This window comes from Danio rerio, chromosome 20 (assembly GCF_049306965.1).
Source record: "Danio rerio strain Tuebingen ecotype United States chromosome 20, GRCz12tu, whole genome shotgun sequence".
Lineage (NCBI taxonomy): Eukaryota > Metazoa > Chordata > Actinopteri > Cypriniformes > Danionidae > Danio > Danio rerio.
In genome coordinates, this window is record NC_133195.1 from 29216186 (window position 1) to 29240213 (window position 24028).

The following is a 24028-nucleotide window of genomic DNA, read 5'->3' on the forward strand; positions in this document are numbered from 1 at the left end:
CTTGAGCAGATCAGCGGCTTTCCTGTGAAGCAGATCTGTTGTGTATAATCAGCTGATAGTAACGTCCTCCCTCTCACAGCAAAACCACTACATACCACACATACCTTGGCATCAGGTAACGCATACACACGTCTCCCTTCTTCGCTGATATTTTGCAAAAGTCAACAACTCTCAGCATTCCTGCTATTTGTTGGGGCTGACGCTCCAAGTCTAATATGGACTTCTTAGAATATAAGAACAAGTAAGAGGTCTCAGCAGCTTGTCTTTCGAAATGCACTAAATCATAATTTTTTACATTGTTCAACAGAGGGCTCTCTAATAAGGTTTCAGGCTGCAAAATATAGTTGCAAATTAATATTAATAATAATAAACAAAAATCTGGATATTAAAATGCTGTTAAATGTTACAAAAATACTCTTCTAATAATGATTATTAGTGATAGAAATTGTTCTTGTATTAGAAGTAATAATATTACTAAAAATAGAAAAATTGTCCTAATTGACTCAAAATTAGCTTTTAAATGTCAAATTAAAAAGTTCTGTAACAGTGTCAAACAACCTGGTCACAAGCAAACAAAACAACACTAAAGCCCATAGAGTATACAAACTTAAAATACTGGATAAAAAGCCTCTAAGACATCATCATTGTACAATTTTACAACAACATAAACTGTTAAGCTGGGAAAATCTCATTTTCAAGTATTCTCAAATCTCAAGTGTTTAAAAATGGTCTGATTTATAAAATCTTTCATGGTCTATCATCTACAACTCTCAGTCAGTTTGCAACCATAAAGAACACCACACAGAGAGCACAACGAGAAGCAGCCAGAGAAGACTGTATTGTCCCACTCTGGAAAAGGGCCTTTGGTCAGGGTGCCTTTTCAGTTACAGCTGCAAAGGAGTGGAAATCAGAGAAATAACCACTTACAACTTGTCCAAAAAACATTTAAAAATTTGGTTTATATAACATCAGATGTGTCAACAATCATATTAGCTTGTACCAACATATCGTGTTACCACTTGTGCCTGCCATCCTAATGATTTGTTGTTTAAATGTGTTTAACTACTTTTAATCTCTATTAAATAATGGTGTTTTTAGTTTATTTTGTACATACACATTTATTATTAAGCTCTACTTAACTATGTCTATTTTGGTGCTTCTTAACTATGCTTGATTGATTGTATAATTTTTGTGAAGTTTCATAAACTAATTTCGAGAGGAGCACGTAATATGATCGACTACAGCTGATCCTCATCGCTCATTTCCATCATCAGATCATTCTAAAACTACTATAAATATCCTGCCTTAACTTCATTCCTTATCTTGGCTTTTGGGAATGTTTAAATTATTAAACTCAATATTATTTATCAATTTCATTATGTTTCAAACATCTAGCTTTTTAGAAAACGCTTTTTTTTTGTTATTTTTAATAGAACAAAATGTAACATTACTAATATTTAATTAGAATTCTCAAAAAAATTCTAATTTTGATTTTGAGGAAAATCTGTAAATTTCTGGTTGTCAACTGCCAGTGTATAAGCACTTCTCATTACAAATGTAAAAAAAGATTGGTGATAACTGTGCACAGTGATTCATTTTAATTTGTAATGCTGCTCTAAAAGATCCTTTACAAAAGAATTTCCCATTTTCATGCTGGCATCTCAAATTGTAGTGTTTGTAACTCAACACAGCTCTTGGGCTGATTTGGTAGGCAGTGTTTTCATTGTAAACACACACTCTTCAGCCTGTCCTTAAATGAAGGGGTGAAGCTTCCACTGCTCTTAGCGAGGACCACAGAGCCTCTGTAATTCCCAGCATTCCTTCAGTGTCTGGAGCACATCGCTGAGCAGAGGGGGAGCGATAGAAAATAGAGGAATGACACAGAAGTGGAGAGAGGAAGTGATAAGGTGAAGGAGAGATGGGAAAATAGATAGAGTGAGTGTGTGTGCTTTGCAGGCATGTATGTTCAGGTGTGCCAATACTGAGCAGATTAGCTGGATTCAGAAAAAACAAACAAAACCAAATACCATTCTTCAGGGATTTAAGTTAAATGATCGGTTGTTGTTGTGCTCTTTATTCTTGTGCCATATTGTTTCTTACTGACCACAATGCTGTTGTTGTTATAATTATGCCAGCACAGTCAATTCATGTATTTGAAATGATCATTATTGTATTTTAAAACCAATTCAGTTTAACCAATAAATAATCAAATTTGAGTTGTTCTTTGGTTTAAATATAAACAGCAACACATACCAATAGCCAATTAGCCACTTGAACATACCACTCAGCATTACATTAAATGATGAGCCTTTAAGTCTCAAAAATAAATACTCTAATGCATGTTGCTACATGTATAATTTAAGAGCTGTATACTGCTTTCAAAGTAGTTGCTTCAAGCAGAAGTCTGGTTTAAACCAGAAAACAACTCTACTAAACTTGTGTCTCAATTTGAAAATGTACACACAGGTCTATAGAGGACAAAAACTCTTTTACAAGTTGTTTACATAATGTTTTTTAAGGATATACACTATTGGTCAAAAAATTGGGGTCAGTTTTTTTACAGGTTTTGTTTAAGAAAAATATTATGTTCATCAAGGCGGCATTTATGGCATTTATTACATGTAAAAAAAAAAAAAGGTTAAATTGTTAAATAACTGCTTTCTTATTGTATGTAGTTTCAAATGAAATTATTACTCCAGTCCTAACTGCTTTCATTACTATTACCATAATAATAATAATAATAATAATAATAATAATAATAATAATAACAATAATAACAATAACAATGATAATTAATATTAGAGTGAGTTCTGAAGAATCATGTGACTCTGAAGACTGGAGTAATGAAGCTGAAAAGTCATCTTCAAAATCACTGGAGTAAATGATTAAATTCAATTATAAACTACTTTTGAAGAGTTGTTTTATAGTGCAATAACATCTCACAATTTTACAATTTGTACTGTATTTTTGATGAAATAAATGTAGCCTTGGTGAGAAGGAGAAGCTTATTTAAAAACATTTAAAAAGCCTACTGACCCCAAAAGTTTGACTGGTCGTGTAAGAAGGGAGGATGAATCACATAAAAAAAGTACCACACAAACAAATTTCTTAGAATTCATTCATTCATTTTCTTTTTGGCTTAGCAAAATGATCCGCCTACTTATCCAGCATATTTTTTACGCAGTGGATGCCCTTTCAATTGCAACCCAACATTGGGAAACATCCATACACACTCTTTCACACACATACACTACGGCCAATTTAGCTTATTTAATTTACCTATAGCGCATGTATTTGGACTGTGGGGGAAACCGGGGCGCCCGGACACAGGGAGAACATGCAAACTCCACACAGAAACGCCAACTGACCCAGCAGGGGTCGAACCAGCGACCTTCTTGCTGTAAGGATATCATGCTACCCACTGCGCCACAGTGACATCCCCAAATTTCTCTAAATATACATACAAAAACTTTCCATACTGATGCACCCAAATCATTTCAGTTTTATAATTTTTTTCGACTGTACTGAAGTGCTCAAAAATAAGAAAGAAAATAGTACATCAGTCAAATCTGAAAGAAATAGTGCCAAAATATAACAAAAGTAGTGACAATTTGAAGCTATGCCAACAAATGAATGGCAAAAATGTACAATGGGTTTCAGTGGGGACACTTTGTTTTTTACAAATAGACATGAGGGAAGTAGTGGTGAATGTGTGGAAAGGTGAAACCTTAAAATATAAATAACAACACATTTTAGGAACATTTACACTGAATGGAGCAAAACTAAAATGTCCATAAAGGCATAGAAGGGTTAAGTTGCACCAATATAGGCTTTGTCTCTTGTCAAACTATAAAAAGCAGTTGCAGCGGTGTGTGACTGAATGTGTGTATTTCCTGTATTCCTCATGTTGAGGTGACCAAATGTCCCCATAATTTTAGCAATACCAGTTAATTGACTTGTGGGGACATTTTCTTGGTCCATATGAGTAAAACGGCTCACAAATCATTCAGAATAAAGTACTTTGAAAATGTAAAAATGCAGATTGTTTCTTCTGATGGTTGGGTTAAGGTCAGGGGATAGAATATACAGTTAAATCATTACGTCTATGGAAAGTCCCCATAAAGATAGCTGTACAAGTGTGTCTTTGTGTGTGTGTACTTACCAACATAGCCCTCTTCTCCAACTAGTTTAAGAGCCAGCTTATCTGCCAAGACAGAGGAGTTCCCATGGGCGATGTTAGCGAAAGGCCCTGCATGCACAAACACTGGAGTGCCCTGACATGACAGACACACAAACAATATCAACAAAAATCATTCAAGTCAAACCTGCACACATTAGCACCTGAAGTGTTCATGACAGACGAACAGCCTCAATGTTACCTGAAAATCACTTTAGAAAGTCATTTAAGAGCTTGTGATTGACTGCTGAAATTGGTCACGTTTTTTTCTTCTTCTCTTGAGTACTTTTCATAACTTGTTTGAGCTTGTATGTTTGTCATTTCACAACATTGAATAAATTTGTTGTAAAGTCTGTTACAGCATCAAGAGCCAGAAAGACTTCAACGCTTTGTGAAAATGTGTGGTTTGAACCGATGACCCTGCGGTCCTTTGACACTTCCCAAACACTGAAAGCGACACCACACACACGCTGACAGCTGAAGGGACAGGAAGGAGAGACTGCAGGAAGATGGAAAAGAAAGTCCACACAAAAACAAGAATGGAGTAATGGTGAAGTCATTTCAATTCAGGAAAAGGATACAAGCGGTGTTGAACAAAATGAGCTTTCCATCAAACAGAGAAAGGGGCAACCTTCCTTTATTGACCTAAACTTTTATCACTGAATCCCAGCATCCTCCTTTCACTGCAGCTCATGCAGGTGCTGGTCGATACGAAACATTACAAAATATTTCACATTAACATAAGACGAGTGAGCCAAGCTTAGACCTTCTTAGCCGCAGCAGCCTGCCAGAAGCTTATTGACTCGTTTAATTTAATCAGATTCACTCAGTTTGGTTCAGTGAATTTGTTCAAAACACAGTTCGGGATTCATTTGAAAAGCTTTTTCTGAAACTGCAGGACATTTAGTTGGTAGAGGTGAAGATCAGATTCTACTATAATAACTATGTTTTTATTTTATATCGTTGATGGACAAAAAAAGTAGGGCATAATTTCTTGTCTTTAAGTTCAGATCACATTTCTGGCACATAAAGAAGCATAATAGAAGCGTGCTGAAATGTGAACAACTAAGCTGATTTTAAGAATACGTATCTCATTATAATCTAAAGGTCAGTCAGTGACTTGCGTGTATCTACAAAACAATTCAACAAACCAATTTAATGCGATGAGTTTGCTCAATCACTAGCAGTTTGACAGCAAGTCAGAAAAAAAGGAACGAGTGTTGGTCTTTTGTGAGTGACTGTAAATGGAAAGAAAGTATAGTTTCCAGCAAGCTATCCTGTGGAAAACTATTACAGAAAAAAAACTATGATATCAAAAACTGGAAAGAGAATGATTGGAGCCCTTTGCTCTGGGAATGTGGAAAAGAGGAGAGATTTGACATGCCAACGTCAGCAAAAGTTAGAAAACAGGAAAAACTAACTGAGAAAGAGCACTGCAGATAGGAACTGGCTGGTTATGCTTGTTTAACAGGCCAAATTATCTATTCATTTTGACCATTACACTGTTTATCTTCAAAAAGACCACTAATCTATTGTAATCATGAAAGCATATTTTATTATTTAAACTGAACATTTATTATTTAAGCAAATGTGAAATGTTTTACAGTTTTTTTAGGATGATAAATGAATTTTAACATGTCATTACTGTCATTTCAATGAATATAATGCATCCTTTCTGATTAACAGTATTAATTGCTTCTAATAACATTTTCTCTTAATGTTTAACAAATCTCAGTCAGTGTCAAATTTTAATGTGCATCTCATTTCAGCAAACATACAAAACACATAGAGTGCATCTCTGATCATGGAGTCAGCCATTTTAAGTGCCATCTCAATTGTAAAATTTCTACAGTGCAATGAAACGTTCACTCCCACAATGCACTGCGAAAATCAAGGAACATTTCTCTCACCATGTTCCCTTGGTACTTTTAAAGTGCAAATTATAAGGGAAAAAACAAAAACAAGTCAGATAAAAGTCTTAAAGGTACTCAAAAGGCACTAAAGTCTTAAAGTGAAGAATTATTTATTACTTGATTGTTCAAGCTACCTCACAGAAGCAACATCCTATTTCTTCCTAAAAAACCTAAACGGGACATCCCTACATAAAAATATAAGAAGAGGCAATTTTGATTTAATGCAGACTTTAACCACAAAGGAACCTCAAACTCCGAACTGATTAGTATAATGAATTTTACATTATAAAATTATTATAATAATAATTATTATATAATTGCTGGCATAAGAAACAATCAAATGATTCATCAAAAATGTAACTTAAAACTTTTCAAAATATGAATACCCATAAATTTCCCCCATAAATTCCAGTTTTGATGTTGTACATTGAGAAAGATCTCATGTCATTACTGATTCACAACAACCTCAAGAGTTAGGGAGCTGATTAAGAAGCATCCATACAATCCTTTAAAGATACATTTACTTCAAACACTCTTGTGTATTGTTAATCAAACAGTCTGAAATGCATCTGTGTACACACATACATCCTCTTGGGCTGTCATTCACTCACTTCCTCTCTCACATACACACACAAACACACATATGCACAAAGTAAAACCAAACTAATTGTACTCAGATTTTGATTTTGAAGTTCATAGTACACAATATAAAAACGTTATGCAAACTGCAGTGTTGGGATTTAGATGTTTCTATTATTTAGAAGGGTTTATGGTTACCTGTGCCTGTGGTTAGGCTAAAAATGGGCTAAAAAAAACATCTTTATGCATGCGTGTATGAGAAAATAATCTCTTTGATTACTAAGACTTATTCTATTACTAATGCATAAGCATAAATATCAGCGTGAATGTAAAACATTTAACAATTCAGGTAAACTGTAATTAAATTTGTGATAAGTTGAGAGATGCCCTTGTGCCACCCCATTCATCACAAACATGAAATTAAATAATGATTCATTAGATTTACTATTTGTTAAAGGTAAATGGTTGCAAACAATTTATATGGGTTAAATTTAAATAAGTTGAACTTAGCAAAAATTTTATTTATTTGTTTAAAATCAGCCTGTATAAACTGTTTGCAACCATTTACCTTAAAAAATGTAAATAAACTGAATAACTTTTTTGTCAGTGTGTGGTAAAAAAAAAAAAAGTCCTACTAACTTAAAATGTGCATTTACCCAATTAGTTTGAGTCAATATGTTTTTACAAATGTTTTTAAAGTAATCTGAGTGTTTAAAGTGCACACACACACACACACACACACATGCTCACACTAACACACCCCCCAATTCACAGCATGGACATTAAAGGCCACTACAAACTGAGTGTTCCCACAACCCTTTGCTGCCTGGTCCATTCTGATACGATTCCTCCTAACAAGAGAAACAGGAAACAGGCAGGAAAGGTTTCACAAAGCGTTTCTGCGTCTCTCTCTACAAACACGCAACTCCTCTGCATCTCACACGCACAAACTTACGGCCGTACACCCCAAACATCAATCACAAGTCATTAGCATGTTTAAAAGCCGTAAAGATGAAAGGCATTCCAACAATCAGGCTTTTCACCACTGTCTTCTTCTCATTTCCAGTTTGCTTGTGGTGTTCGGGGTGTGATAGTGAAAGACAGAGACACACTCCCACTGAGCCAAAACCAAAACCAGATGTGCATGCGTTACTGTACGAGTGTGTTTTTCTATGTCATGCCTCGAATATCCTATCACTTAGCCAACACTGAGAGTATCGAGTTTGGGAGTTTCCATCAAGATAGGACAGTTATGTGGGAGACAGAATAAGAAAAATAGCACAAGCAAGCGCCTGTGTAAAAGATATGGAGAGTTTGGGGTACAGGAACAGGGAAGGTCTCACCTCCAGTGTCTGCATTAGTGTGGGTTTGATAGCATCTTTCATGAGGACGGCCAAAGCCCCGGTCACACCCTGGGAGAAGCAAAAGAACAAAGAAATGTCAAGATATGTTGGTTGCAATAGTTTTTAGGTTTTATCCATATTGCTATGGTGTAACCGATAGTCTTAGAGTTAACAAATGTAAAAAAAAAAGAAAAGTTACTCGCCATTTACTCACCCTCAAATCTTTGAATTTGTTGAACACAAGAGAAGATATTTTGAAGAAAGCTGGGAACCTGTAACTATTGACATTCATAGTAAGAAAAACAAATACTATAGAAGTCAATGGTTACAGGTTTCCAACATTTTTCTAAATATCTTACTTTGTGTTTAATAAAAGAGAGAAACTCATAAAGCTTTATGGGGAAACAAATAGACTTTTTAGAGTTTACAAATGTAAAAATAAATACATAGATACAAATAAAAAGTAGAAATTAAAGGGATAGTTCGGCCAAAAATTAAAATATACTTACCATTTACTTGCCCTCAAACTTTTTTGAGTTTTTTTCTGTTTTTTTCTGTTTTTCTGTTAAGATATTTTGAAAAATGCTGAAAACCTGTAAACATTGATTTCCATAATAGGAAAAACAGAAAAACTAATTCTATGGAAGTCAATAGTTATAGGTGCCAACATTCTTCTAAATATCTTCTTTTGTGTTTAACAGAGAGAAACTCATAAAGCCTTGAAACAAGTAACGTTTTTCTTTATATATTATTGAATATTATACATTAAGTATAGATATTATTTTGTAAATGCTTAATGCAGTCAAATCACACTACCAGGTGATATATGTAAACGTCTAGTAAAATAATAAATTTTATTATAGCTAAAGCTTTTACCACAATTTATTGTATTTTAATTTATGTATTTTAAAAAAACCACAAAAGGGTTAAAAAATATATATTTTTATTACTGATAGCAATGCATGTAGTGTTGCAGATGTCCTGTTTCATAAAGTGTGTGTACTCACCACTAATGCTGATTTGATTTTATGAAGTGTTTTTTTTTTTTTAATTAATTTTAGCATTAGGATGCACAACTGATCAGCACACATCTGTATTAGCCATTAAGTGCTTTTTTGATGTCCTAATAAAAAAATAGGTCACTATATTAAAGCCAATTATTATAAATAATTTGAATTGATGCATGCCGTTTTAATAATCACAATAAAAAAATTCATATCAAGATTTACAGCATATTTATTGGCTAAAGACTTGCACTGGCCAGCACTGGTCATAGCCATACATTTCTTAAGTTAAGGTCTTTGCGCACTGAAGTCTGATATTTTCGTATGCATTCTTTTTTGTGTTCATATGTGAAAAAATCATCACAAAAACAAACTTGCACACTGAGTCCAATGTGTATTAGTTTGTCCAGTACAAAAAAACGCAAAACATTTCAGAGTCAGTTCAAGCAGTGATATATTGTTCTCCTCTCTTCTCCAAAGTAAAAAAGACAGAGGAATAGGCTACATATTGTTCATCTAATTCTGAATGGAGAGGAAGGAGAGTTCAGCTCATTATCAAAGAGCTTCGCTACAATCACCTCAAAATGCAAAGTTTATTTCAGGAAACCAGTGGAATTTTGATACATTGCTTGTGATACTTCAGACATTCATCTACTTAAGTAAATCCTGAAAAGAGGCTGACAGTACCTATAGGCATTAAAATAGATGGTTGCCGCGTTTACGTGTTGAAGCCACTGAACGAGAGCGGACCACGCAATCTATTAATGTCTATGAGCAGTACATCAAATGTATGGACATACACGCATGTACGCACGCACACATGCACGCACACACACACACACACAAACACACACACACACACACACACACCAAGAAGCATCAGGGGAGAGGTGCACCAGTCACAGAATCCAGCATATAGGGTATTTCAACTGTCCACCACATTTTGTCTTTATTTAATGACTGTGTTTTTCATAAAGTTCTATAGCTCAAATAACGGCATTCTGTATTAGCTTTTCGCTTGTACGGTGGCTCTGAACTGTCAAAACACCTCTCGAAGTGCTTTTTCGGATGTAAAAAGTGAAAAAAAAATCTAACCCAGTTCGAATTTTTTATGAGGGACAACGTTTTGGAGGCAGTGCGTCAATACAATTGACACAACGAGAGGTTAAATTTATTTCTTAACGTGCGAAAATTACGGACGTAAATTTCGGATTCAGTGTGCAATAACCTTTACTCTTCTTCTCACACACACACCAGGTCATCTGCAGTGATCGCCTGTCCATTCCTGCTGCTGCCAACAACCATCCGCCCCAGTCTGGCCCGCATGTCAGCCAATCCATCAGTCAGAGCGAGGATGGCCATGATCTCACTGGCCACCGCGATATCAAACTGGGTCTAGAAGAATGAGTAGAGAAAGTCAGTCATAATTTAGGTGATTTCCATCAAAATGAGTCGTCAGGATGCAGACAGAGGAGAGATTTGTCAGAGACACACACACGCAACATCTGCCAAGTCTGGTTCTTTATCACATACAGTAAACTGCTCCCACATGTGTCCAAGACAAGCCCAGCTGGAGTAAAAGCGAGCTGTCCTGGTTTAACTCTCAGCTAATAAATACTCCCCCAATAAAACAGCTGGGCGCAGAGGAGTGGTGGCCAGATGCCCTATCAGGAGAGACGGGCCGCTTAACACATACCACTTGTGTCATCATTACTTGCCATTTAACTGCATTTACAGCACCCTGATTGCTGAGATGATCTAGCCTCAGAGTCAATGTTTGCAAAGCCTGAGGTAACATGTCTAAGTGTGATGTTTCTTTGCCAGTTTCAAACGCACTTGTACCGTCCAAAACACACAGATATAGTATGCTTTATGTCTCTCAAGAACAAAAAGTGGGCCATAGAGCACATTTCAGTGGTTTTGGTACAGTGGGAGGGAGACGAATGTAAGCAAGTGCTTGGCTGGGATTGCTATGCATGCAATAATGCTTTTTTTTAAACATTTGCTTTTAGTTTGACTGCTTCTCATTGAGGTGCAGGCTGTTAACTGGTTGATTTGGTTTAAAAGTCATTATTTCTGACAGCAGCTGACACAGTGCTGCACTTAATAGATTATAGTTAAGTGGAATTTACATAAAAATGAGAGAAGGATGCGAAGGAAAAAGAGAGATCATGAAGAAAAAGGACAAAACTACTAAAGATCACCTTTAGCTGTTAGTTAATTGAGTAATTAAGGTAAACCACAAACCTGGCGAGCATGGCCTTTTTCAGTGTTGGCCTGGCCTATAGTGATCTTGCGCAGAAATCGGTCATTGGTGTCAACAACTGTTGGAAACAGGAGAAAACAAGATTATTATTCAAAATTTTAAATACGAATTAAGCAATACAAGTAGAAAAATGTTGGGACCAAGAGCAGCACAACAATTTTTGACTCAAGCTATTTTGATGACTTTATTTCTCTCTCTCTGTCCCACTGCTCTCCAGCTTGATTTTCATAGTCAAATCCAATAAAGGTTTACAAAATGCCTAAAAACGAACTTAACTGAGTAGTTTTACTAGCCTCTATTCACTGAAAAAAGTTTTGCTTATGAACAGATGCTATAACTTCTCAACTGCAACCTTATTACACCCTCTTCTTAAAAATGTCGGTGCCTCATATGTCCCAAAAATGTCACTAAAGTCTCTACTGAAAAAGTACCTCACAAATTATAATCAGTATAAATAATTCAGTAAAGCTTTGTTTTGGGTGGTGTCTCTAAATGCAAATAAGCTGCTTGCTTCTCTCCCCACTTTCCAAAAGAGCGCCTCTGTTACTCCAGCAACAATATATTTGCATGTGTATTCAATCCCTGTCAGTTTAAACTAATGATATACAGTTTTTCTGAGAGCACAAACAAATGAAGAGCGCACAGAAAATGTCTGTCTGATGGCAAGTCAACTACAAATAAGGTGTTTTCCAATACATGGTATGACATGGTTTGGTTCAACATAGCTCTCTTTTTTCGGGGGGGTTTACACTTGGTACAGTACTTTATTATTTTTCACCTCGGCTGAGTTACCACCTCGACCATTATTTGTTACAAAAGACACCTAAATACACAGTAAAGTCAGCAACAGCTACTGTAGGATTAATTTGTTTTGACTGTAGCACTCAACATGGCTGTATTTTGATCAGTAGACGAGGTGCAGATGTTCCTCTTGGTGTGAAAAGTCTGTCTGAGTATCTATGATCTGCCCATGTAAGGTGAAGAAGTGTGAAAAGCAAGAAAAAAAGGCTTACATATTTTTATAGTTCTAAAAGTTACAAACAAAATGAAAAAGAAAAGTTAATGATAAGTGGCAAAGCAAGCAGTGATTTATCTTCTGTATAAGCTCTCTCTCGCACAATAATGACAGAAAGTAAAAATATTTATCGTAATAGCAACAAAAATGGATGACTGAAGAGCCAGGTGATTTAATGTGAGCAAAATAGGGAAATTCAAACAGTAATCCCACACAATTAAAGTAATACTAAAATGTAGTGAAAAAGCAAACCAAGATTAACCACGCCATACCAAACAGCACCAAGGTGTTGTTATCTGTTTTTAATAATTGTTAATTCTTTGTTGTTTTTATTTTCTTGTTTTTTATTCATGTTAAAGTAAAGCACTTTGAATTACCATGGACTTTGCTGTATACTGTAAATAAACTTGCCTTGTCTTGTGAGTAGAGTCATACCATGCAGTGGAAAAGTGTCAACAGTAATGTCAAAAAAACAAAAAAGTTTACAAAATGCTGTTTTATGTCTGGGAATTGAAATAGTAGGTAAAGAAACTGCATGTGTATCAGTATATTATCTTGGTAAATCTCTTGGATATAGCAACAACATGTTACTAACTCAAACAGGGATTGCGGGAATAATTTAAAGGGCACTTATTTTACCCTTTTTCAAGATTTAAGATACAACTTTTGTGTCTCCAGATTTTGTCTGCAAAGTTTCAGCTCAAAACACCCATCAGATTATTTATTCTACCTTACAGAATATTGTAATTTTCTGCTCTGAACAAAAAGGAGCTGTTTTTGTTGCCTGTGCCTTTAATGCTAGTTCTCTTCGCCCACCATTCCCACGTGCCAGTCAGAGTGTGCCTCAGTCTCTGCCTCAGCTGTGTCAGATAAACAGCACAGTGACAGACATGAAAGAAGCAGATTTCATGTAACGTTTGTGAGAAATACTACAGTAAGAACTTTCCCAAATGATTATTTGATGTATATGTTGTGGAGTTACAACGATGAGTTAGATACAATGTCATTAAAAAGTTCACTTCGTTTAACTTTGCACTGTTTTTGCATGGTAAATGTGACAGGACAGACATTAATATCCACTGCTGTATTGATATCCATTTTGTTAATGTACAAAATGAACCTGATTTAACGCCCACAAACCGAGATTGAAGCATCTTCTTTTATAATTGTACAGACACGCAGCTGTGGTGATAAGTAAAGCTGAAGTAAATCACTGAATTTCATTACAAATGTTTTTAAAAAAGTTTTAAACTTGGAAAACTCATTCTTGACCAGATTTGATGATGATTGATGATCACAAAGAGCTGAACAGATCTTTTAATCCTAGTTGCTTTGCGCACAGCCTGTCTTGTTGGTATGATTATACGCGCTACTATGAAAACATTTTAATACAGGGCTGTCAACCAACTTGGTGTGCGGGGTAAACCACACTCCTTTGTCACGTTGCGGTCGGCCTCAAAATGGAAGGGATTTAAATCCTATTTAACATCAAGACATTTAAAAAAAAAGAGGCTTACTGTGTTTCTATCACTCCAATTTGACTGTTGACACACTATACCTGCACACAGTTCTGTTTAAACAGCTCCCAAAATTTCGGATGTTGTGAATTGTACATTACCAGAAGTATAGTGGACTTTTTGTTTTTACTTGCTTTTTTAAGCTCAAACAGCAGCATTAAACATTATAGAAAATGAAAAAAAAGACCCATTTTTTAGAAATAAAATTCAGATTGCATTTTCTTAATTCATCAGATAAAAAGGTAATATTGGTTGTCTTGTTCAATTGAAGCAAAATAGCAGTATTGTATTTAAAGCCAAGGCTGGAAGGAATCACGTCATGATGGAACTCAGCTGGACGATAAGTGATACAAGCTGGACTGATTTTGCAGATCTGGCCGTCACTGCAAAGTAAATGTATGAGGCAATCTAATGAATCTCAAAAACCAATGACCTAAGGAGACCCAGAGGGGTGAACACCAAGAGAAACCACAACCTTTCAATAAGCATGCATTCCTCAAAGGCATTTAGCATTTTTTTTTTTTTTCTTTCTTCCAAACTGAATTTAGGAGGGGGCAGCATGAGACAAAACACAACTCCCAGAGGGCCGGGATGTTGAAGGAGAAAGAATTCAAACCCTCTGGTATTTTCTCATGGAAATGCTGAACAATTATTAAACTCATTTTAAACATGTCACAAGCCGCAAAAATTACAACAGTGGTTTAGTCTGCTTTCTGGATGTCTCCCATATTCCTCTTGTGTATCGGATTTAATTCATCTCTCTGCGAGATGCCGTACATGAACCACATGGCACATCTAAAAGTTTTATCTGAAGACTTATTAGTAACAAGGAAGCCCCATGACGATGTAGTCCAAAGGATCATTATTTATAGTGATATACTCCCATTATCGACCACGGGAAAAGCTATTGGCTTAAACATTACATTCATGAACGTCACACAGAGAGAGAGAAAGTTCTGTCAGATCTCCTTAGACACACACATTCGCAGCAGGAGAGAGATGTAAAGCTGTTCTTAATCTTCCAGGCCCCTCGTCTTACTGTGCACTTTTGAACCGACAGAGCAAATATCCCATCAGTCATTGCAGCACTATCTTCTGAATGTAGGGCTAAAGTCAGCAGATGTTCCCAGGCGGCCACGAGTGAAATGGGAAACACCCCGATCCAGCTGAATCTCATTCCCCAGCGATCAGACGGCACTACGTCATAACCCAATGCAGAAGGTTTACATTTGGCATCTCTTCCAGGTGCGTAGAGCAGGCGTGTTACTGTATGTGCTCAAGGGGGACTAGTTCCTAAAGACTGCTCTCAGATGTAATAATATGGCCAGTTTGAACTGTGATGGATTCAAATGAAAGGGTCACAAAGTACAATAATGCTGAAATAGCATCCTGATGGCCATGTACTTTGTCATACCACATGTTTTTTACATCACATACCATTCAACGTAATCCTAAAATACTTCTGTGACCAGTCAATTGTTGAGACTTTGTTATAGGAACGTGTCATATGAAGAACAGTAAAGCAATGCAAATAAAGCAGGCTCCTACCTCTTTGCCATGTGACCTTCTCAGGGTCAAGGTCAAGACGGACAAAAGCACTGACCTCTTGTGGTGTGAGATCAGTGGGATTGGATTTGTTTATTCCAAGACGCTGAAAAATAAAATGTTGAGAAAAAGACAATGAAAAAGCTGATCCTTCAAATCAAACAAACTGACTATTAAACCATTTTCTCTGCTGCAGTTAGTTTTGGCTTTGTCTCAGATAAAGAATCCAGTAGTGTTTTCCTAAATTGTAAATGTTTTGCGATTGGAGGCCCCAGTATGGTCACAGATGTCTTTTTCAGACTCTTGTTTTAATTATGTTTTTTTATCGTTGTCAGTCTCTCAGAAATTCACTAGCTTTGGCTCTCCAAATGCAAGTCAACCCAGTCGGTCTTTGAGCAAACATAAACAGTTTGTGTTTAGAGGAGTCTCTGGGCTTATCTGTGTCACAGCCAGAATAGCACAACACCACTTGTTTACTTAAACAAAAAGAGAAAAACACTAAAACTTGTGAACAGCTGAGAACTGCTGTGAATTATAACCTTATATGAAAGTTTTCGCAGAAGCTACATGAGGACCCCTGTTTGTTACCTGATGTACTGCACTTTCTACAATCACTTTCTACAAGGGCCACAATGATACTTAAAGTCCTAATTTTAATCTAAAAAAAAATTAAGAAATGCCACAGAGATGAGGGCACCTTGGGCCATATGTTCTGGACGTGACCCACCCCAAGGACCATTTTGGTCTGCTGTGTTTGAGACCTTTTCTTATATATGTGAAAAGGATATTACAATCAGATCAGTAATAGCAATATTTGGTGTGACAACTGGAAACCTTGCACCACCAGTGGGTCAATTAAATGCACTAGCTTTCTCTTCTTTGTTGGCCCAAAGGATTATACTTTTGCAGTGGAAGTCCACTAAATCACCAACACATACTAAATGGGTAGAAGCTAGAAAAACTTTGTACACAAGGCTCAAATAATAGATTCTTCAAAGTTTGTAGACCATTCCTGTCATATTTTAAAGAAAGATTTATTCCAAATACTTAAAATGTAAGCTTGGATGTTAATTAGGGATCCCATTTACTAGACAAGGATTAGGGATTAAAGAAATAGTTATCCACATTTGTGGCTTTTTAAAGGGATAGTTCATCCAAAAATGAACATTGTTTCATCAATTACTCACCCTTTACTTGTTTAAAACATTTGAGTTTATTTTTTCAAAATAACATAAAATTAAAAAAAATTTAAATTACCTCATTATTAATTTTCCCTCATACATTTTTAAACCTTTGTGAGTTACTTTTCTCGGTTGAACACTAAAAAAGATATTTTGAAGAATGCTGGTTGATGGCACCCATCGATTTCCATTAGTAAGCAAAAATAAAAAATAAAAAATACCATGAAAGTCAATGGGTGCCATTAACCAGAATTCTACAAAATATCTTCTTTTGTGTTCAACAGAGGAAAGTAACTCATAAAGGAAAATAAAGATTGAGGTCATTTTCATTTTAAGTCATTCATTTAAAATCAGAATACCTCATTTATCCAGCTTCGTTTAAGATAATGGAAAGTCTGGATCTTTTAAGTTTACTGTGAATTTCTGATGCTTGAAAACCAATTTAAATCATTTTTAGTTATCATGAAGCCTTCATTTCCCTTCACTGAAAAGCATTTCTCTGGTTACATCCAAGGATGAGGGCATTATCAAACAATAAAACGTAAAAGGTCTGACGTGTAACAATCAAGTCCAGACTCACCTGTAGACGAGCCAGCTGTATGGGAGAGAAGCGCCTCACACCATTAACAGATGGCACTAGTCTGCTGTACAGGGCCTAAAAGACATAAAAAGATCATACAAGTCATAAAAAGATAAGAAACTCATAAACATTTACCTATAAAACCAGAAACAACCTGCTTTAATGTTATGGACAGGCTAACTATTGATCAACCACAACATTAAAACTCAGGAAGAACATCCTGTGCAAAACTCAAAAAAACATTAAGACAGCAGAGCTCTACCTTGTCTGATTGCGTAGCTTCATGGAGAATGCGGGCATCAATAGCTGCCGCCACTAGATTATTAGCTGCGGTTATAGCGTGGATGTCTCCTGTGAGGTGGAGATTAAACTGAGAAGAAAAAGAAATGCTTCTGATGAATACAATGTCAGCTCTCTCTTACAGACAGAGTCTGGCATTACACTACAAATCTAAAATTTGAAGTGTATACGTAAAAAACAGCCCTAGTGTTTGCCATCATTTACCACTTAATTTTATTTCTTCTTAATGGCTGAGTGAGTTTTTCGAGAACTTTCATCAGTTTAAGTAAGATGGGAAAAGGCTTTTTGATAGCGGGAGACAGGATGTCTGTAGTAACTCACCTCCTCCATAGGAATGACCTGTGCATATCCCCCACCCGCTGCTCCTCCTGCAGGGAGACCAAATAATGAAGCAGACTGACAAACACAAAGCAACCAAAACACAAGACAATGGGCCCTATCATACACCCAAAACAATAAGGCGCAAGACGTGTTTGGCGTGATTTCTTGCCATTTTCAGACCAACACAAATTTTCACGTTTTGCGCAACATTGTTTAAATAGCAAATCCATTTGCACAACTTTGTGGACCCATGGGCATGCCGGTCTAAAAAGAAGATGTGTTAGGGCACACTGCTGTTTTGAAAAACTGAAATAGACTATGCCATTGACCAACTAAAAGATGGTCTAAAGTCTCGTGCAGAGGACATAAATTATGCGCCTGTGTGGGTCCAAACGCTTGCATGTTGCTTAATACACACAAGATGTACAGCAATACACAAATATCTTTACATATGAAAAAAAATTAAAGCATTAAAATGTTACAAAAATTATTATTTTCTACCTAAATATAAAAACTACTAGCTCCATGTCTTCTTTATCTTATAGAGCTTTTTCAGTTTATTCATGACAATTTGCATTTATATAATGTTATTATTGTTAATGCTATATTGTTTATGGGAAATGAGACTCTGACTGGGCTCAAAGCACACCCATATCTCATTAGGAGAATAAGCACAGCCCTGTTACATCATGCGCCAGGACACAAGACAGTATTTTTTAGTCCCTAAATCAGCAAGAGTGGATTCGGATACGCCCATAATGCTTTTGCGCCTCTGCGCCTAGATCGCTAAAATAGAGCTCAATATGTCTGATATAGCCAGGCATCAGATCTGATCTCAAACCTAAGGATCCAATCATCCTAATGTTCGCCTACATGAGCATATTACTAATTAGCAAAATAAGTTTTGCTACAACTACAAGAATGAGTTCAAACGCAGCAACAAATTTAATACTTCTGCAAGACATTTGAATGGAGTTTGACATTTGCAAATAAAAGGTTAATAATCAAATAAAATAGATGCTTTAGTATAAAGTAAATATATATTAATACATGTAATTATGTTTTGATATATTTACAGCAGAACATTTACAAAATATCCTCATAAATATTAATATATAATTAAAATTAATTTATGATTACAATCAAGAATTTTGATGAGCACAATGTATTTTTGGCTATTAACAAACAATATACCAATATTTAATTTAGAAAAAAAATTAGACTGGCAGTTTCAATTTACTACAACTTCTATGTTAAGCTGCTTTGACACAATCTACTTTGTAAAAGCCCTATAGAAATAAAAATAAAAAGTAACTGAATTTAATTGAATTGAATATACAATTAGTTCACATTTTCTTCCTTCATGAATCCCCCAACACCCCCCACCCCACACACACACACATACACAAAAGTAAAGCACACCTTTGACTCCAAAAGTTGGGCCTTGTGAAGGCTGTCTCAGGCAGGCGAAGGAGTTGAGTTTGAGATGAGCGGTGAGAGCCTGAGCCAAACCTATGGTCACTGTACTCTTCCCCTCGCCCAGAGGAGTGGGAGTTATACTGAAAAACATAGAGCAAAAACATTATCAGCACATGCTTTCATAGAGAGAGGGCTGTGAGACTATACATCTATTCATCCATCTTCTCCTGTTCTTTTTCCCTCTGATCTGACTACATTAGACTACCGGCAAACCCTCTCCCCATCAGCATCCTCCCTCTCTCCGTCTTTGTGGAGCGGCTCTTTTGGCAGCGCAGTAAAGGCATGCCAGTGGCTGACAGTAATTGAGTAGGCCGGTGAGGAGGGCAGTGCTGCTTCACAGCGTCTGTAGGCAGAACAAAGAGCCGGACTTAAAGAAAGAGTTAGGGGAGCGGGAAGGGGCCGCTGATAAAGCCAGGGGTCTGCGCATTCCCCACACACATGAAAGAGATCCTGGGCCCCCGATCGGAGCTGACCGAGCCACGCTTCACACACACGGATGAAAGGGAGGCTCCTGGTGGGCTTGAGGGCCGGTGCTAGATAAGATCCCTGGCCCACCAATCACTCTCTCTAGGAATTTAGTGGCAGAGTACAAACGAAAGCATGAAAACACAAACATAGAGCTGAAGTTTGTCTCAAATGCTTTTTATCTCTTCTAGTACCAGCACTTCAACTATTCAGGTTCCTGCAATGTATTAAAATATGGTCAATGCATTTAGCATTAGCTGATGAAAAAAGTTTCATCAGCTCATTCTAAAAGCCTACCACTATATACATTTTTGGAGAGCGGCAAATATGTCCCAGATGCTACTGTTTTGCAGTTTTTGTTTTCATGAATCCACCAGAGGCTGCTGTGTACACTTTTTGAGATCTCGGTTTTTCTCGCTATTACTATTCGCACCTGCTGTTCTCTCATAAATGCACTAGAGGTCGCTGTCGACTGACTGACTAAATGATTGACTGACCCACCCTCCTCCTTGTCTAAACCCAACCAATAGTGTTTTCAAAAGCACCGGTTGACCAACGCCCACCCATTTCCCTAAACCCAACCGACAGTTTTAAAAAGCAATCCAGAAAAAGAAAAGCCCTTGCCTGATGTTACCACGTTTTCAGATTTTACCACATTCTCAACCTGTTATTTACTTGTTTATTTTATTTTTTGGCTTTTGCTTTTGTCTTACATGCTTTCTGGAACTGTTCTTCACCGGACTCAAACCTTGTGGTCATGGTCACCTCATCTCTGCGTCTCAAGTCCGCTGACATACATAGCGGGCTACTGGGCAAACTGGTAACAGCAAGAAAGCCGTCCATATGGAGGTAAGCGGTCAGCTGGTAAGCACGAAAAGTAATGGCGTCATACCATAGTGTTCATTTTTAAGACGAAATGAAGCCATACATATTTCTGGCTACATAATTTACAATCTCCAGAAATGTATATAGGGCTACGCTTTAAGAATGAGCCTTTGTTGGTCGATATAATTCCTGTTTGACTTTTTGGTTCCATTTTAACTTGGGTAACAAGGTTGCAATAGTTAGCATTAGTTTGTCACACTAGTTAATGTGAACTAACAGAAAAAAATAAAAACCTACAGCATTTAATGTAATGTTATTAAAAATGGTGTAACGGTTAGTATTGGTATTATTTAATGCACCTGATGCAGAATGACATAAAAAAAATTTATATGATTTTTTTTCCAAAAACTGACTAAATGGTTGGTCAACTGGCTACAGAAAAAAAAAAATACAAGAAGTAGTTCAACCATATAGTCCAATACGAACAGTAAATATGGCTATAAACGAGTGTTTTGGAGGTAGTTTATTCAAATGAAAATGTATTCAAATATTCATATATACAACTTTAGACTGATAGAAAGGCTTTCCTTTCAGCTTTCAGTGGCCAAGAACCACACCACCTGACTAACATCTAAAAGGAATTAAATCACAGTTGTTTAGCTCGGGGTCATATTTAGATATGTGAAAATGTAGAGTTGATTCCCCACATAACTGGCCAGTGTAAATCTAATAAATTCATTTAAAAACAAGACAGGGTTTGGCTTTGTTTCCAGGTGGAGTGTCAGTGTTAAAGAACACTCCATCTTTTGTTATTATTACAGAATTCAACCAATGAGATGAAGACTTTGGTCTTGAGTGTTTTCAAGTTTGTTTGTCTTATGTAGCAGACATTCAGGCAACGGCCAGTGACTGCGACACCACAGTTTAATCTGCCATAATAATGTCCATACAGCATATTCACCTTTTTTTAGCTGATCCACACAGTGTGCATGAGACACTGACACAGCAAAAAACAAATAAACATTATTGGAGAACTGGTAATCAATCACCACTCTTTCGGTCAATAAATTTTGACCCTACAAATCTATTGTGGTCAAAGCCAAAAAGATTGTAAAATTGCTATTAATTGACTAACAGCTTAAACAATTGATTACTAGTTTTGTTACAACATTAAAAAAACATTTCACGCTCATCACATGCTAATTGAAGCAAATAATTAAATGCATAAAATATATACTTTTAAAGTTTATTATATTATTTATTTGATCATTAATTTAAGTAAACTAGCCCCCATCCTCCCCAACCCCTGCCAATAATATAATGAACATGGAAAACACCACAAACTCAAAAAAACCAAAACAAACTTATAATTTTAGCATTAACCAATTGCACCTTATCACTTGGTCAATCAAATGTATAGAACTGCTTTCATATCATGTGATTTTGTCTCACCCTGCTACCAGCACATATCTGCCATCAGGCTGGTGTTGGAGGCGGTTGAGGAGAGATAAATGGACTTTGGCTTTGGTGTTCCCATAGGCCTCAAGCTCCTCTGGTAGCAGGCCGATCTCCTGGGCAAGCTGGGATATGGGTTTGGGAGTTTGTGCTCTGGAGATCTCGATATCACTGATGAACACACAAAACAGAGAACTATTAGTTAAGTGCACAATGAACAAGCTGAGGTGTGACTGATGTTTATTTTGTAGAAAGCACTAGGTGGATTTGCTCATACCTGGGCACAGGTGACAGTGGGTGAAGTTTTAGCGGCCGGATATTCCATGGCTGGTACTGCTGTTCCTGTATCCACCTTCTGCTACTCCTCACCACATGCTGACACAAACACCAAAAACATCTCCTTAGCAAACGTTTTGAAAATACACTCAAAGTTTAGGATCAGCAAGATTTTAAGATTTTTAAAACATTTATTTGCATTTATTTGATCAAAAATAACTGTATGCATGAAATGTATGCAGAAAATATGGATGTTTACGATTTAATTTTTAAATTATTCATTTATTTTTTATTGCTGTACCATATTTGTATTAATATATTTTTCTGTATTGCTGTACGGCCTAATATGTGTTACTTTGATCAATAATATTACTTAGTCTTATTTTTAAAATGTTTTTATTAGTGTTTTGTGTTTTTTTACATTGTTTTCGATGCTAGAATATAAATTTGTATTATTTAGTTCAGTGGTTCTCAAAGTGGGGGTCGGGACCCCCCGGGGCAATGAAGGGGGGTCGCCTGGTGATTTCCAAAAATCTATTTATTTTTATTAAACCATAAGAATTAACATATTTTATCCATAACTATACTGAAAATAAAAATAGTTGTTTATAGTTACTATAAACTATATAGTTATTATAGTAGCTTATAGTTACTAGTTCTATTGGATTGCGACCCCTGGGGTAATTACATTATATTAAAGGCAGCAATAGCGTCAGATGCATTTTGATTTTATAACATCAGGTTATACTTTCTGGCACATTTAAAGCACTGACACAAATTTAATTTGTGTGTCTGCTTCATTGCATGCAAGGTTTCTGTATTTATAACCACCTCAGAGGATATTGGGGGTCGCGAGTCACTGGCATTGTTATTTTGGGGGTCGCGGACTGAAAAGTTTGGGAACCCCTGATTTAGTTCATGGTGGAAGAAAATGTGAACTAATTGTTTTTTGCTGATAGATCAGAACAGTTGATGTCTTGTGATTCTTTGTATTCAATACTATAACTATCTGACTGATATGCATCAATAAAAAAATAACTGTTAAACTGTACAATATTATTACAACTTTCAATAACCTAATAAAATGTAGTTTCAAATTTAATATCTATATTAAATATATAAAATATATTCAGTTATTTTAATTATCATAATATTTAATAGTAATATTGTTTTACTGTATTTCTGATGTGCCCATAAAAAAGAATAACAATCCTGAACATTGTAATAGTAACATGTGAATCAAAAACTGCACTAATAAAATCTTTCACTTAAATTCACTAAATCACAAGTTCAAAAGATTTGATAGACAGATAATAAAATAACAGACTTATTTTAGATTTTAGAGTAGATCATTTAGCCAATTTTAAAGAACTTAACCGAAAAAAACAGCAGCAACAGAGGGTCTCTCACCTGCATTCGAAAAGCAGCAGTTAAAGGACCAAGTCCTGCAGCAGACTGGGCTTCAACTGTGGCCTCCCAGCTGTCAGGGTGCTCTAAGAAATAAAGATCATATTTAAGAAAAGTTGGCTCAGACTGAGCATTCAAGGAAATACAATTAGTGGTGTCTTATTATGTTCCCACACTAATGGAATCTCTGTGGGCTGTGGAGGAAATAGCACGGGCCTCGAAATGCATTAAGGTTTTTTGGAGATGGCAGGTAATGAGAGGTGAAGAAAACCTGACTGACTGACTTCAACCACATCCTTGTCTTTCACATTCAGAGTAAAAACATAATAATTATAACAGTTGCTTCAAGTATCAGATAAGACTTCTCAAGAAAAGTAGTG

At 36.1% G+C, this 24028-nt stretch overlaps 1 protein-coding gene across 4 annotated transcripts in view; it reads right to left on the reverse strand.

Moving 5' to 3' along the window:
- mthfd1l (methylenetetrahydrofolate dehydrogenase (NADP+ dependent) 1 like) overlaps window positions 1–24028 on the reverse strand; it is a 53658-nt gene that overhangs the window by 22678 nt on the left and 6952 nt on the right. For 3 of the 4 annotated variants that reach the window (XM_005160551.5, XM_005160552.5, NM_001242996.1), the window contains exons 9-20: window positions 23652–23734; window positions 22243–22340; window positions 21963–22136; window positions 19164–19300; window positions 17742–17788; window positions 17383–17490; window positions 17121–17195; window positions 15363–15465; window positions 11264–11340; window positions 10271–10411; window positions 8013–8081; window positions 4163–4274 (exon numbers count right to left, since the gene is read on the reverse strand). In XM_005160551.5, the coding sequence (XP_005160608.1) occupies window positions 4163–4274; window positions 8013–8081; window positions 10271–10411; window positions 11264–11340; window positions 15363–15465; window positions 17121–17195; window positions 17383–17490; window positions 17742–17788; window positions 19164–19300; window positions 21963–22136; window positions 22243–22340; window positions 23652–23734 (1224 nt within the window). Of the gene's footprint in view, window positions 1–1583; window positions 1843–4162; window positions 4275–8012; window positions 8082–10270; window positions 10412–11263; window positions 11341–15362; window positions 15466–17120; window positions 17196–17382; window positions 17491–17741; window positions 17789–19163; window positions 19301–21962; window positions 22137–22242; window positions 22341–23651; window positions 23735–24028 lie in introns of those variants that run through there. The other variant, XM_073932035.1, reaches the window with a different exon arrangement.